Source organism: Fusarium pseudograminearum, chromosome 2 (assembly GCF_000303195.2).
Source record: "Fusarium pseudograminearum CS3096 chromosome 2, whole genome shotgun sequence".
Classification (NCBI taxonomy): domain Eukaryota; kingdom Fungi; phylum Ascomycota; class Sordariomycetes; order Hypocreales; family Nectriaceae; genus Fusarium; species Fusarium pseudograminearum.
In genome coordinates this window covers 3,373,098-3,389,028 of record NC_031952.1, presented here as the reverse complement: position 1 = coordinate 3,389,028, position 15,931 = coordinate 3,373,098, and the positions used below count along the sequence as shown (strand labels likewise).

General features: G+C 49.4%; 4 protein-coding genes across 4 annotated transcripts, besides 1 other annotated feature; 2 read left to right on the top strand and 2 right to left on the bottom strand.

Annotated features, from left to right (window-relative positions):
• Positions 1 to 277: 277 nt before the first annotated feature.
• Positions 278 to 1,393, top strand: FPSE_05590 (uncharacterized protein; the record flags this gene model as incomplete). The annotated part of the gene is made up of 1 exon (XM_009258708.1): positions 278 to 1,393. One exon carries the CDS (start codon positions 278 to 280, stop codon positions 1,391 to 1,393), a length of 1,116 nt encoding a protein of 371 aa, XP_009256983.1.
• Positions 1,394 to 2,271: 878 nt separating this feature from the next.
• Positions 2,272 to 4,439, top strand: FPSE_05591 (uncharacterized protein; the record flags this gene model as incomplete). The annotated part of the gene is made up of 2 exons (XM_009258709.1): positions 2,272 to 4,160; positions 4,211 to 4,439. The coding sequence occupies 2 exons, from the start codon at positions 2,272 to 2,274 to the stop codon at positions 4,437 to 4,439; spliced, it is 2,118 nt and encodes a 705-aa protein (XP_009256984.1).
• Positions 2,322 to 2,519: a microsatellite.
• A 494-nt stretch (positions 4,440 to 4,933) lies between the features above and the next one.
• On the bottom strand, positions 4,934 to 8,899 carry FPSE_05592 (uncharacterized protein; the record flags this gene model as incomplete). Its single annotated transcript, XM_009258710.1, has 4 exons — positions 4,934 to 8,030; positions 8,087 to 8,475; positions 8,525 to 8,833; positions 8,882 to 8,899. The coding sequence occupies 4 exons, from the start codon at positions 8,897 to 8,899 to the stop codon at positions 4,934 to 4,936; spliced, it is 3,813 nt and encodes a 1,270-aa protein (XP_009256985.1).
• A 1,656-nt stretch (positions 8,900 to 10,555) lies between these two features.
• FPSE_05593 (uncharacterized protein) lies at positions 10,556 to 13,313 on the bottom strand (the record flags this gene model as incomplete). Its single annotated transcript, XM_009258711.1, has 5 exons — positions 10,556 to 11,237; positions 11,292 to 11,526; positions 11,575 to 11,693; positions 11,746 to 12,860; positions 13,056 to 13,313. 5 exons carry the CDS (start codon positions 13,311 to 13,313, stop codon positions 10,556 to 10,558), a joined length of 2,409 nt encoding a protein of 802 aa, XP_009256986.1.
• Positions 13,314 to 15,931: the final 2,618 nt, after the last annotated feature.

Sequence of the window (15,931 nt, the reverse complement as noted above, 5' to 3'; positions counted from 1 at the left end):
GTTGCTGAACAGAGTGAAAGAACATGGCGACCGACTACCCTTTGTTCGTCACAAGCATCCAGACAATAGCGATGCCCATGAATACTATAAAGAACAATTCATTGTATTTATCATGCTCGTTGTACTTGCAAGTATATAAAGACATTCGGGATCTTCTCCAATGTCGACTCACAAACCACCATCAAGAAACCTTTAGATCTTCTGTTGTAGAGGATCATCGACACTTACCACATTCTACACTTTTTCGAACTTCAACTAACCCAGCAACACATTCACAATGCCTAGTGGGGGTAGTTCTCATCGCAAGTCCGGTGGCTTCCTAGAAGCTCTCGGGCAGTGGACCATGGGCACTGAGACTGCTCGTCGCAGTTCTCATCGCAGTTCTCATCGCAGTTCTCATCGCAGTTCTCATCACAGCTCTCGTCCGCATCGTGATACCGAAGCATACAGACAGACTCGTCTTGACAATGCACCGCCTGGACTGAACCTTACGGCTCGCCAGTGGCGAGAGTACGCCGACCATGTCCCTGCCGGGTACTGTACAGACGAAGAGGATGGAGATGGTGGCCATGAGGACGTGAGACGATCTCTCCCCCCAGCGCCACAGCCTGAGCCTGAGCCTGAGCCCGAGCCCGAGACCGAGCCGGTTCAATTTCGTTCTGCATGGTCGCATTCTTCAAGTTCGGCGGTGACTCGTGCGCATGGGACTGTTAGGCGACGAGACTCGCCTCTAGACCGTATCATTGGTCGTACGTCCATGCAGAGACAACCTACTTCTATCCCGCTATCGCGAGATGAGGTAAGTTTTGATGCTAACAGAGATTCCTTGTTCGCCAATGTTCCTCGCTTTGAGGAACAGCGAGGTGTAGACGACGTTGTTGTTCACCGAGAGCGAGCTAGTGATGATGGATTCATGGCTGAGACTTTTAGGCAGCCTACGAGCGACACAGGATTCGAAGAGGACAATCGACGAGGGACTGAGGTGAGTGCCCGGTCACAGCGAGAGTCACAGCTCCACGCCAACCATCGCCAAACACCCCAGATCCAACCAGAAGACTCAAACGTATGGCCCACGGCGCAAAACATCTCTCATGTACCCATTGAACACTCGCGCAGCCGGGTCGGTAGCTGGCGCAACAGCGTTGTAGAGGTTCCTGACGAGCGACACGGTGTAAATCAGGCGCCTTCTGTATTTGGAGGAAGCCATGTGACCGTCTGGCCTGGTCCAGATCAAGCCAACAGTTCTGTCAGCTTGGTCCCCGACGAGAGTGCCAGTCAGATGGTGATGCGCCATCACGGACAGGATAACAGAGGGCCATCTGGATCTCGTGCGAGAGACTTCCATGGAAGTTCACGAACTAGAGGATCACGACACAATCATGGCCGACGCTAAGCAAGACGAGATGAGACAAGGTGATGCGAGGCTGGCCTTTGGCTTCTGCTTTTATTAGTAAAGTAGACAGATGAAACAGTAGGAGGAAGAGGAGGAGGATGTTGAGGGAGTCTCAGGAAGAGACGGCAAACTAGCTGCATACAGCAACCAATATATTTCTTTTGTTTTGAATGATGATGAGTGTCCTTCCTACATTGAAGTCTTTGAGGCCAGAACTGTTGAGTACCTGGACGATAAACAACATGACAGTCGCTATGATGCGTGCCTGCAGCGACTTTGATTAATACCATGCCATATTATATATTAATTTCCATGCCAATTAAACAAATATGTAGTAACAATTGTAAATTTGCAGTGGCAGTTGTCCTGTTGTATAAGTTGAAGGAAGGAACCTAGGAAGGAAGCTACCTGACCTGGGTAGCAGTAGAACCTGCCCCACCCATTTCCATTTCCAACAAACTCCAATTCGACGCGACGCGAACAAGCTTCAACTTGGATCATTATATATATATATCACGCCCCGCAGTACCAACAGCACAGCACAAAACTGTCACCTTTTAGCCCACAGTACACACCAGCAATTGGTTCATTCAGGCTCCAGAACGTTCTTTAGTCACTTGCGATTCTACACAAAGCTTTGAATACGCTCTATTGCCCCCGCGCACGGTTCTAGGTCCATTGCGACTCTGACAGCCAAGCTCACTGCTAAAGATCTGCCCATGGATTGATCGGTGCTTTCGATTTGATTATCTGTTAAAAAGCTAGTTTATTAATGTATGTATATAACCCAAACACTCTCTTTTCTACTGTGTCAACCATTTCAGTGCTGCATCCTACTTTCACAAGTCCTAACTAACTCGCTCGTCTAGTTATCCATAATGAATGCCTTGGACGACGATCGACTGTCCAACAGCTCAAACGACTCGGACAACGATAATGACAACGACAACGACCGCATTGATCGGGACAACGACGCTGACGAGGCAATGGAGGATGTAGACGACAACGGCGATCAAGACCAGGACGCAGAAGGCGATGATGACGATAATAACGACGACGACGACGATGATGATGAAAACGGCGACGCAAATGATGATGGAGATGGCGACGCTGATGGCGACGGCGATGGAGACGAAAGTCAACCACCTCCAGCTACCAACTCCAATGACCAGACGAGTACTCATATCAAGACCGAGCCCAATGGTGATACGGAGCGCGAATCCACCACACCTTCACCGAGCTCGCACAGGAAATGGCCCCAGCCTCGACCAGGGGTCCTCAATGCCCGTCTTTACGATATCGTACCAACTATGGCCGCACCTCAGTCCACTAGTGTTAACGCCATGGCTATCACGCCTGATTTGCGATATTGGATCACAGGAGGCTCCGATGGCTACATCCGTAAATACGACGGCCCCAACACCATCAATGGAAAGCTGCCTTTGACCGTAGCCCAGAGACATCCTTTTGTGGACAGCGTTACCAAAGCTGGCATCCTCATGTCATACTGGGAGAACGAAGAGCCTGCACCTCCTGGCCGAGGCGATCAAGAGCACATACTCTCTCCTGTTTACTCCCTTGCTGTCCACTCCGAGGCTCTGTGGCTTTTGTCTGGTCTCGAGTCAGGCGGCATCAACTTGCAGAGTGTTCGACACGACGAGGGCAAACGGATCCACTGTCTACAACAGCACACTAACGCCGTGTCCGTCTTAACATTGGCACAGGATGAGAAGAGTGTTCTGAGCGGTGGTTGGGACAAGAATATCTTTGACTGGGATCTTAACACCGGGAAGACAATCCGCAGTTTTGACGGCAATGCTGGTCAAATATCGGCCCTCGAGTTGCGGCCTGCTAACGGAGCTCCCATTCCCGAAGATGATGACGAGCCACTGCCATCTACGACAACAGTCACCAATAACGCAGCTCCAATTGCGAGCGGGAGCTTTACAGATGGACTGACTCAAGACGGGTTAGAAGTAGACGATATGAATGCCGATTTCAACCCCGACGTCAACGCTGGTGACGGGCAAGCATCCCCTGCTCATGATAGTCTTTTTGGAGGAAGCGATGCAGGCAGCCTATTCGGCGAAACAAAGGAGGACCAGCCCTTTGCGCAAGATGATGATGAGTTTGGCGCTGGATCCATGGGCATGATGCCTGGGCATGGCCACGATAGTGCAATGGACCATTCTGCAGACATGGCTGCTCTCGACGCAGGAAAAGATACAGAATTACAGCCTGTTACCGCCGTTGACCCTCCTCCGCCAGACACATCGCAGGACGCAGCCGATGCTATGGATGTAGATCTCGTTCCTGCTCCGACACAAGGCACAGAGCCTTCCCAACCTACCCAGGACTCTCAACCTACCCAGGACTCCCAACCTCCCGCCTCTCAAGAAGCCCCCGCCTCACCACCTCTCATACTAACATCACCTCACGCCCCAACGCAGCACGACCCAACACAAACATCCACAACGACCTTCCTCTCCGCTGCCATGGATGGGTACCTTCGTATCTGGGATAGGCGCCAGCCCGACCCTGTCGCGCGTATAGGCACTCGCAACGGAGTCCCACCCTGGTGTATGGGTGCATGTTGGAGTCCCTCTGGCAATGCCATCTACGCAGGTCGTCGTAACGGCACTGTAGAAGAATTCAACATCCACAAGGCAAAGAGAAACTGGGAGCCCCAGAGAACATTCAAGTTCCCTGCCGGCAGTGGAGCTGTCACCGCCGTAAGACCCATGGTCAACGGCCGTCACCTCGTCTGGTAAGTCTATTCCTCTCCGTTGCTCATCTCCTTCTTGCTAATGAAGTTAGCGCTTCCCATGATATCCTCCGTCTCTACGACCTCCGCGACACCCGTGCGTTCAAGCACTCCACCGTTCCCTTCTTGATTATCCCTGGCCCTCCCCGTGCAGGTGTCATCTCCAGCCTTTACATTGACCCGACCAGCCGCTTCATGCTCAGCGCAGCGGGTACCAGAGGCTGGGAAGGCACCAGTACTGAAGTACTTATCGGATATGAGATCAATGTCACCGATGGATAACTGTGGCCGAGGGAGGAGAATATGGGCTATCTCTGAATTAAGCGTTCAACTACCCGAAATTCTAGTCTTTTCTGTTAGGGGCGTTGCAATCAGCGGTGCTGAATTGAGACTTCTTTTGTATACCTGGTTAGGTAGTTAGATCGCCCAGATCACAATTCAATTGCGATTTGCCACAGCTTATATCGCCCACGTTGTGCTCACAATGCAATTGAATCATAACACCAACGGTAGCTGTATTGTAACATACAGTACTTGTACAAGTTCCAATGTCCACTACTTTACTGTAACCTCTGCCGTGTGCCATTCATTGCCTTGCTTCTCAGGTAAGCTGCTGTTGATCAGCTTCACTGCTTTTCGTTACCCCCCCTGTGGCTCATATCCCTCAACACTCTGACAACACCAAATCGAAACCATACAAAAAGTGGCCAGTCCACAGGACATCCATCAGTATCGCAATGTACAGTATCGTGGCAACAACTGTGTTAGTTGACCCTTCAGTCAAAACTGATCAGGTCTTCGACATTGGACCCTTCACCTCCAGTAACCACTCGCTCCTCGCCTACTCCTTGCTTCTCATTCTTCACATGTTTCTTATACCTCTCATTCTTTACATGCTTCTCATTCTTCTCGTGCTTCTCGTGATGCTCATGTTTCTCGTGCTTCTCATGCTGATCGATAATGGGTTGGCCAGCAGCGGCATCAAGGAGCATTTCCTTCCTTGTGAGAGAATATTTCACAACAGTGTGGCTCGAATGGGTTTGCAACCCGTATCGCCGACTTCCGTCTGGCTCCATTGTCGTAGGGCGGTATGTGGTCCTAATAACGGCTGCACATGGGCTTCTTTGTCGTGACGCCCGCTTAGCTTCCTCTCCCAGTACCCTATCTTTCTGCGAAATCTTCTCGGGACTCCACCTGTCTGAAAGAGAGGTTTTGGTTGAGGGCGTGGGAGCCAATTCGAGGTTCTTCTGGACCTGGACAGTGATTTGCTCGTGCCAACGGCTTGGACCCCCCTTGGAGTAGTAGCCCGTCTCCATGAGCTGTTCGCTGGTGGGCTCTTGTATGCTGGACTCTCTGTCAGCGGCGTTGAACTGTTCAAGTAGCATCCCTGTGTTGTCGCTATAAGTACGGTTCTTAGGGGCGCTCCGATTACTCTCCAAAGAAGATCTCATGGAGGCTGAGGAATCAGTACGGGAGGAACCGCGTCGAACTGTTCCACCCCGTCCGCCTCGCTGCCCAGTCATCGGTCTGCCGCCTCTGCCACCTCTGGTAGCTGGGAAGCCCTTGGCCCCGTGAGTTTGAGGTGAGCGTGTAAGTCGAAGAGGCGGAATGAGTTTTCGTGGCTCTAGTGCACGAGACGTTTGAGAAGAGGCTGATTGGGCGGAGGCCTCACTACATTGCTGAATGCAGCGGCAAGGATCACCACACAAGGAGCTGCACTTATGGCCACAGCTCAAGACTCGCTGGCAATTCTCTTCGCACCTCAGCTCGGATTGATTGAAAGGGTGACAGGTCTTCGTGCAAGGATGACCTTCTGAACATGTCTCTGTACACGGCTCTCCACACCCGGCTGCAGCGATGGTTTCCCAGTCCTCAATGCTGAAGATCTTGGTCTCGCGCCCATGATTTTTGCAGGTGACTAGGATAAAATCTTCTAAGCAACGCTGCTCTTCAAAGACTTCATAGACACCTATCCAAGTTAAAAAGCTATCTTCCCATTTTTGCACGAGATTCAGCGCATTGCCAAAGACGTACAGGCCGCACTTTGCACGGCTGAGAGCAACCACAGCTCGGTTCTTATTTTGCACGAAGCCTGGGTGAGCACTTCGTACGACCGAGAGAATCACAATGTCATTTTCTTCGCCTTGGAAACCATCTACCGTTTTAACAGACCATGCTTTTGTCGGGTTCTTGGCTGACAAAGTTGGGTCTCGTCGCAGGATCTCTAGAAGGAGAGTGACCTGGCCCTTGTAGAAGCTCAACATAGTAATGCGATGGGGAGGGACTCCATTTTGAATCAGGTACCGAACGAAGCAGACGATCATGCTCGCTTCGTTGAAGTTCGAGTAAGAAAAGTCATCAGTGTTTCGAGACTCCTCCCAAGCATGGTGGAACCACCAAAGACTCTTGTTTCCCATGCCCAAAACAGGAGCTCTGTTCCTGGGATCATTGACAGAGCTGTGATCGGTCAGTCTGTGATAGAATGTGTTGACCACCTGACGGATCGCTGGCACCATACGACGCTGCACCTGGAGCATGGAATACGGTAGTCTCAGATTGACCAACCGCTCAAAAAGCGAGACATGCATGTTGTATGGTTCGCATCCGAGTTCACGGACATCCACATGCGGAACGAGCTGCTGGTGATCTCCGACTAGGATGATCTGGTCAAGACTGGGATATAGAGCTGACGTGATGTTCGCTTCTCGTGTCTCAGCTGCCTCCTCAATCATCAGGATTCGAGGTTTCAAGGCTGAAATCAAGCCCCGATACTTTGTGAGCCCTGTAGTTGTACAGCCCAGAATTTCGACCTTCTCATTCGTGAGGATTTTGACATCCCTCTCACACCGAGCGATCTTGATGTCGTCGCAAGCTGCCTGGTAGGCTTTGAGAAGCTTTGGAAACCGTTTGACTCTCGCATTGATGAGTCTCTTGCGTAGCAAGCGGTACACTATGCCTCGCAGTGACAGATTGATGTCGTATAGATCATGGTGTTTCAGCAGCAATCTGCTGGCTTGAGAGGATACAGCATCCCCATCGCCATATCTGGAGGGGACAGAGCCAGTCATGTAAAACTTGGTAGGGAAGAAGTCACCATGAAGTCGTTCCCTGTCGTTTTCTTGTTTTGATTCATCAATGACATCGTCTTGGCTCTCTGGAGATTCTTTCTGACCCTCTGGGGGGCGATAAATGTATGTTTGGTCGTATTCCACGCATCCGCCGAGCCATGACTTGATGGAATCAACTGCTTCATCATCTGCCTGTCTGTTGCCTCCCGGTATGGGTATCGTTTCATACTCTTCGTCTTTCAACGACTCACACTGCTTTTGGGTGATTAATTCTTCGCGAAGGAATTCTTCCGCTGTGATGAGTTCAGCAGGAAAGCATCCCTTTAAGAGATCTTCGATCTCACTCTGAACTTTCTTTCGAAGTGCCTCACCTCGCGTAGGGCCACGTGCGATCTTTGAATCTTTCCTGATGTTGAATAGGGTGCGAGACTCAATGTCTTCGTTCTCTGTACGTCCACCCAAACGAGCTATGATAGCATCAAAACTTAAACACCGATCGAGGAGCTGGTCCAGTGCATGATTGGTTTGTGCGGCGACAATGACGGGTGGGATAGCCTTGCCTCCCCGAACAGCCTTAAGCGTAAGTATATGGCTTTCAAGGGCCACAACTGATGTGAACGTCTTGCCAGTACCTGGAGGGCCTTGAACCACCGCGAGCTCTTGCGAAGTCATGCGACGAAAGGCTTCCTGTTGAGATGAATCAAATTGTTTGGCTTTTCCTGGGATCAGAGCACCCTCTTCAGAGAGATAGGTGGCAGTGCATTCTCTGTTCGACCCATTGATGATGTATTTATCGAATTTGGATCTGATTGCACCATTAACATTGGGATATAGAAAGCAAAATGGAGGAAAAGAACCTACTCGAATTTAGCAGCATGCTGCAGCCCAATCATCGCATGACGGACAGTCTCGAAATAGCCACCCTTGGCCTCGATCATCACCAACTCGACCGAAGGATCAAACATGGCCGTCTCGACGTTGGACCAGAAGATTTCGATGCGTGGCGGAGTGCTATTGTCCTCGCCGTCGTCAAAGTTTGGCTCTAGCCCACCAAGAAGGTACCTGGCTGCAACCACAGCGACAAAGCACTGCGTGTTGAAGTTATCTGACCGGGGAGATAATGCAACAAGAGTTCCTGGGGTGAGACGGGTGGATTGATGCCAGACCACCTTCGTTTCGGAGCATTCAGTTGAAAAGGAGATTCGACAAGCTGGTCCGGTTTTTGCAAGTAGGTATCCCTGGATGCGTACCTTTTGTAGTTGAGCGAATGATTTCAGAGACAAGGAGAATGACACTAACCTGGGTGTAGACATAGAATTTATCTCTATCACTCTTCAGTGGCTTTTCTCTGAAGTCTTTAATAGCTTGCCTCAGCAACTCGGTGCCCTCGAACCGGTTCATGGCGTATTGGAACTCCAGGTACGCGTTCTTGTCAAAGGGATTCTCATCTGAAGGTCCAGCAGGAAGCTTAGCAGGATATTCTGCCATCAGCTCTTCAGGTTGTGGAAATTCGGGAGATGTAAGCCAGTGTCGGCTCTGTATGTCGGTGCTATGTCTGTGCATCACATGTTGGGTTATAATCTCCATGGGGTGCCGATCCCTTGAGGCCTGGCCGGTGTTAATACGTATAAGCAACCTTGTTATTTTTATTCTTACCTCGTATTCATGGTCCATCTTCGGAGCAGAGAACAGTATGTCTGACTGAAGAACAGCCAGCGTCGTGCGATTCAGGAGTCTTGCGAGGCGGATGAGCTGCAGATGTAGCAGACACTTGCCGGTGGCAAGGTGAAACGAAGAGCGGTAAAATACGAATCAAGAGGCTGACTGAAACAGTGGTAGAGTGACTTGATCTGTGGGAATTGAGAATGGACACTAGATGATGATAGCAGAGAGGAATGTTTTGGGGCATGAGTGTGAAAAGGGCAGACAGCGTTGCCTTGTTGGAAAGATCTAGGAATTCACAGCTCAGGTTTTAAAGTTGCCCAGCAACTGATACATAAGAAAGGAAGGTAATGGGAGAAGTGAATGGGGGAAAGGGAAATGGGAAGGATAAGAAAAGTGTGAGGAGGGAAGGAAGGGTGTTGCAGAGGAAGGAAGCAGTAAACCAGATTGGCCCTCCCGAGAATGAAAGCATGGACCTTCCTGCCTCTTGTGATGGATTAATCTAGAAGATTGAGCTGTCGCTGGCTGCCTAGAAGGTATCTGCAGGTCGGAGAAAGCTGCAGTACCGGAGTTGCCTTGATGAGGATGTCCGTGAGGTTTGGCGAGATAAGTACCTACCTGAATACCAATGACATCAACAACTCGAGAAGGCTAAGATATTCTCGAGATTGGCCCCTTTCTAGTCTAGGCGTGGGAGGAGCTACGATTTCCTTTTCCAGTTTTGAGCAGGTGCGGCGACTTGCAGAAGTGTTGTATGCTTGCCCCTAACGGTGTAATTGTATCAAGGATCCGCAACTACCCTTTAATCCAACACTGGCAACCTGCATAAGCTACCCGAATAGCCCAAGGGGCCCCTTTTCGTTTGTTTATTTGTACTAGACATTTATTGCGATTGGTAGGAGCATTAATGCGGTGTAGTTTAATGGCTACTATCACGTAAGGCAAAAAGAAGTTCAGGCAACTGAGAATTGAGAACTGCACATCCAATAAGTATTCTAAAGTAGTAAGACCTAGATATTGACAACATCTAAATAATTAGTCTCTAGATTATTAAAGAAGAGTATTTTATAGTGGAATAATAATACATCATAAGTGCCCAGTTGCTTGCTTGTCGTGAATAGCCTCATAAGTGGCTGTTTCAGAGATATGATACCGCAACTCATTAATTAACGGTTCACTTTAACCTCTTTATATACTTAGAGCTACCCGCGATTTAGAGCTCCTTATTTAAATCATAGAATGAATGCAAGTGAAACGATTGGAAGAGCGTGAAGAAAATTTACTTCAAGTGACGCCAAAGTATTTGAATAAAACCACGGAAAGCTGCATATAGTGGCTCCCAGTTTTCCCTGCATATCTAGCACGACGGTTTAATGCATAATGCCCACGATTCCTCTCTGATCTATCTCTCTTCTCTTGCACAAGACAGGCATATACAGAATAGGACCTTGAAACTCGCCTTTGGAATATAGGTAACGACTTAACACACTGAAGCTCCTATTTTGCCACCAGAAGACGCCTATTATATTTGCTTTGTTTAATTCCTATTTTGCCTGGGAAGGCCTCTATGATCCCAGTTTACTCCCCTATGAAACCTGTACTTGTACATAAAGCCACACGTAAGTAACCGAAAGGCTTTGCCCAAAGAACCATCTGTTTTGGAGTACATCAGAGTATAGAAAAGCCGGCATGTTCTAATTCAAGGCCATCGGGAAGTATAGGCCGACCTTGCATAGGGAAGGGCCAGAAGAGAGGGTTTTCCAAACTGTCCCCCACCTTTTGGACTGAGGGCGACTGTTTCGGTGTCCCTGGCATGAAGTTTTCTGTACCCCATTGGCACGTTATATCTCCGTGGCGCATATTCGGCGAAAAAAAGTTCAGACTTCCTGTTTGCGGCAGGACAAGGCGATCATATTCTTCCGCCGTGAGCTTGTCGACGTTATTTTCGACATCAATATTCCACTTCACAGCAAGATACCGTAGTATGTTGAGTGCCTGCTCGGCGAACTGGTGACAGGGGGCCATTTCAGTAAGATCCGAGATACCTTGAGTGATAGCTTCAGCCGCGCGAGGATCAACCTTGACCGCCTTCTTCACGTCGGCTTCAGTAGCTTCCGGATTGACAGAAATTGCGCCAATTGCCAAGTGCATGATGGCTGACGTGAGGACGAAATACGGCACGAATGAGGGAGTTCGTCGTAACGTGTAGAGGGAAGAGTAAGATCTCAGGAGGCCTTGGATAGCGTCGGCTGCCTGAGAGCAGACGTCACGAGGAGAGACTTTAGACCCGATGATCCGCAGCTTGATTAAAGGTCGAAAAAGGAGTAGGATAGCAAAATGGTAGTACATGCTATCAATGGTCAGTGTCTTATCTCGACAGCGGGGCCTTCATGTTGAAACTCACTGTGCAAACAACACAGCTGGGGTAAAGTTGTGCCCCAGCCGAAGAACTTCAGGAATTCGATCATACCAGTTAAGGTACTGGGTATACATGTTCAAGAGCTCTCTTGCAGTGAGAGGTCTACCCGGAGAATGTAAGATGTACAAGGATTGATGTACCAGCTCGCTCAGCTCACAAAAACACTTGTACACAGACCTTACATTTGACGGTTGCTGGCAGGATCGTTGCAATGGAGCCCCTAATACAATTAGTAACACTCTACATGATCGCTTGACAATGAACCCACCGTCATCAGTATATGGCACCCATAAAGAAGCCTCGATATCTCCTATTATTGCCGGTTTTGGTGGTAAGTGCGGGAAGCAGGAACATTGTGGCAGTGAGCCTGTAGCGAGGGACCATGCACTGTGGAGGTAGGTTAGATAAATACTTTCTCGAAACACAAAAATAGACATACTGATCTAGTGCAAATGCTCCCCAGAAGGTTGCTGATTGCACAGCGAGTTCATCCTCATCCCCTTCATCCATGATTCTATGCAATCCCATCTCAATAGCTAGTCGGATGCTCTGACCAGCGTAATACCAACTTTCCGAATCTCGTCCGCAACTAGCTTCTCGGATCGACATTATGCCCAAAGCTTGGATTGTGGTCAACGAGTGATGGTCTGTCTCTTGAGAGAAAAGTCTTAGTGACTCTTTGAAGAAATGGTCTCCGGAAGTGTATGGGTCATTGGGATTCGCTCGAGACATGGGCTGAGTTGAGAAACGGCAGCCCAATGCGAGGAGGGCATTGACTAGTATTGGTGAACAGTAACGGTTTCGTCCTTGTTGAAAGTCATGTAAGAAATGTTCTTTACTAAGAGATGCGAATGTCGGGTACTCCCAGCAAAAATACAATGCCAAAAGATGTTGAACAAGAGTATTGTCGCTAGTAAGAGAAGTCCACGTTGACGCAGCTGTTCGGAGTTCCGGTTCGTTCAGAGGTGACAAAATTTGCTCGACCCCTCGATATCGCGGTAGGCCATCTGTCATCTGTTCTGGATGCATTCCTTCTGCCCAAGATCCGACACGGTTTTGTGGCGTCCAATTCATAACATCTGGGTAAGAACTGCTCCTCGTTGATCCTGTCTGACTGCGGAAAGATGAATGCCAGGGACTTTGCTGGCCCATCTCTCTGATGGGAGGCTGCTGTGGTGGCCCCTGGCTCATACCGAGACTCATCGCCGCCAACGTTCCCAGCCCACCTCCCGGGAAACCTGGCCCGGGTCCCATCGCAGGCCCTTCGGGTCGATTGGGAAAGTTGGGCAGCGGACCCCCCCCAGAGGGCGGCACGCTTGCTATCCATTCTGATATGCTCTCGATGGGTTGTCCACCTCGAAGTCGTGTGAGAACCCCTTCCCATAGCTCAGGTCGAACAAGCGCAGCGAATATTTGATCACTGGATCGTTGCTTCTGGCGTAGAGTCTCGATTTCAGTTCGCAAATTCTCCTTTGACTGGCGCACAGGTATTTCGTATACGCACTCGACATCTTTTTGCGCTCTGCAGCGCCCGCATGGTTTCTTGCCATCACACTATTGCGCAGCAATTGTTAGTCAAGAAGAAGTGCAAGTACAGGCATACAATATGCAGACAAGATACATATGCGGGACTCCGTCGCAAACCAGACAACATGATTCGTCATGGCCATGTACAACCCGAACTTGAGCGATTCTGCCACAACTGGGGAGATGTAGAAGCAGAATGAGCCGAGTCAATTTGCTACATACCTTTGCGCGTTTCTTGCGGCACTCCGTACAGGCATTGGGCGTCACAACGCCTAGCCCTCGACGACGTTTCGAGTTCTGTGAATGAGCGGCAGTGGATGCATTGCCCGATGCAGTCGAGGGCGTATTTGCAGACTGAACTGAGGTGGGGGTTGGATTTCCCGACGCTCCCCCAGCTTGCGCAGAAGCTCCCTGGGGCGTGTGTTCAGTGCTGGGCGGCGGTTGACTGCCGCCATCTGAATGCTCGTTGTCTACATCCATCTCTCGAACTCCACCCTCGTCGCCAGGCTTTCACAGATATAACAAAGACGGCAGAAGAAGGACGGGCCCGAAATAGTCGTATACGAATCGAGCCCGGCGTTTCCCGTTAGGCTTTAAGGTCTTACCTTCAGCTCGACGAGCTTCGGGTGGGATGAGGTCTAGGAGGGGCGATAGTGGAGGATACGGCGCAATCGTACATGCTGCAGAGGAAATCGTCTTGAGTTTGAAAGTTCGAGCTCTCGTTCTCTCTGCTAGCGCTGGAGATGTAGCACTGGATTTTGCGCCTGGATCAAGGATACTTTGGGCTTGCTGCTACTTGAATGTCTTCTGGCTCCAATGTCGCGTCACGCCTCGTTGCGGGGAGAATGAGATGCGGAGGCACGATGTTGAAGTGACCAAGCTCTCACAATGAGTTGTAGACGAGTCGCACCGGGTTGCAGCTTGTTATTTGGGCAACAGACCAGCAACTGCGCATTTGTTGACCCAGCCAGGTAGTTGGCAGGTACAGACGTAGGTAGGTAGCTAGCGACGACGTAACTGGACTAGAGGTGAGCTTCGAAGCTTGCAAGTTTGTGGATTGCGACTAGGGGCCGAGGACGCTTGTGACTGGTGCCGCGAGTCAAGGGGAAAGAAACTTGGCGTGAGAATGTTAAAGATCAACGGCGCTTTGAAGTGCACAATAATTTCTCTGTTTTTCCTCAACCGTGTTTTGTGTTTTGCAGGAGAAATCAACAAACGATGCTGCTAGCTAGAGGTATAATCGGTGTCCACTCGATCGTCGATGGTGCCAGTACTACCTAGAAACCAGAAGTTGCTGGCTCTGGTGGTCAATGCACAGCATGAATTGACGGCTATCAAACCATAAGTGACAGCAATTGGCAATGACGAAATGGTTAGTCTAAAATCAGACTAAGGGCGGAAACTTTGCGCAGATAACTCAAAGTCGAGAAGCAATCGTGAGACTTGTAAAGGGCTCAGGTACTACCCAGAGACAGCAAGACATAATATCCTTAACCAAAACCAACTGCGATCACGATACTGTCGTGTTCAATCCCACTTTTAACAGTATTTACTGTAGGTTTCCGGGGTGAGTTCTTTTTGCAAATAGATGCTGCGTGTTTCGATTTGGCGGCTCTGTACTTGAGAAGCAGATCAGAGGTAATTACTGTGAGTCCATCCCCGTCTCACGCCACTTTACCTCGTAGGGTGAAAGAGCAAGGAGGTACCTAGGAATGATCTCTGGAGAAGTCAAGAAAGGAAACAACAGGTTGAGTTCTTAAAAAGCCAGAGAAAAAGGTTGCCAGTAAAGAGCGACGAGAGTGATCTGTGGCCAGGTAGGGAGGAAGCGCGATCGATCTCCTTTGCTGCGAATACCGGGGTCGTTCCGCTTTTGACGGTCTAAAAACTGGACAGGACGAACTTTATATTATCTGCGAGAGCATTCTTGTCTTTGTGGCCCCGAGGCGCATGCCATTCCGCCATCATGCCTACTAAGGGAGGGCTTTGCAGACTAGAAGAAGTGGTGAAACAGGAGGTAACGGCATCGTTTAAACACACATTCTCCATGACAATACTCGAATGCCTATATGGGTTCAGAAAGGCGTCACTTTGCAGTTTTGGGTCGTTGGCAAAGTTTCTTTATTACTTGCCCATGTGTCAATATTTCAACTACAAATTCCGTTTTCTCTTTTGGCGGATATATTGTCTTGGACAAAATCGAGTTCTCGTCGGCCCTGTAAAAGGGTGTCAACTGCCGTGCTTACGAGAACCTGCATGTTTTCTTTCCACCCCTGTCTCTCCCTATCAGATATTTCAACAACCAGCAGCAAAGGTAGGCTATTATCGTCTGATATATCAATTACCAAGCGCTTCCAAGCCTCATTGGAGGCCCATTTGGGGGCTTGTTCAACCTTGCTTTTCCTCTTTGTCGACACGAACTGTCTAGATTGCCATTATTCCTTTGCACGGCACCAAGCGAGAGCCTACTAACAGTCCACATTAAGCTGGCGTTGTGAATTGCAAGTGACTTTCTTGAGCATAAAACATATGGCCATCTTGACCCCAACACGCCATTCAATTAGACCTCCCAGGCAAAAAAGGTCTCTCGACCCCTGTGAGGATGATGTCAGAGACAACAGTGTTTCGAATTCGTCCTGCTACCCCAGACAGTGATCAACATTACCCTCACATCTTGCGAGCAATAGAATTGGCCAACTCCGCCTTGATAAATGGAAGATAAACAAGTCAGAAAGATCTTTCTTGGATAAACGGTTGCCATTAAGCCTCCAGTTCAATTACGGTTGCTGTTAGCCTCAAAACCAGAGTCCCTCACAGGATAGGAGTCTGGACACAGCTCGTGTTGCGGGTGATAGAAGGATCTGCTCACATGCTACCGAGTCTTACAATATTCTATGGCAATAGCCTAGGCAACATTTCGGCAGCAATCACCTGGTATTACAATACATTAGTAGCAGTGAACCTTTTCCTTCATTGTTTTATCAGCTTGACACTGGCTACCAACGGCCCTCAGGTACCCCACAGGATCTACGTCATTGGCATATGACAGACATCTTTAACATGACCCCAAGACAATTCAGCTCGACAACAATATTCAGCTG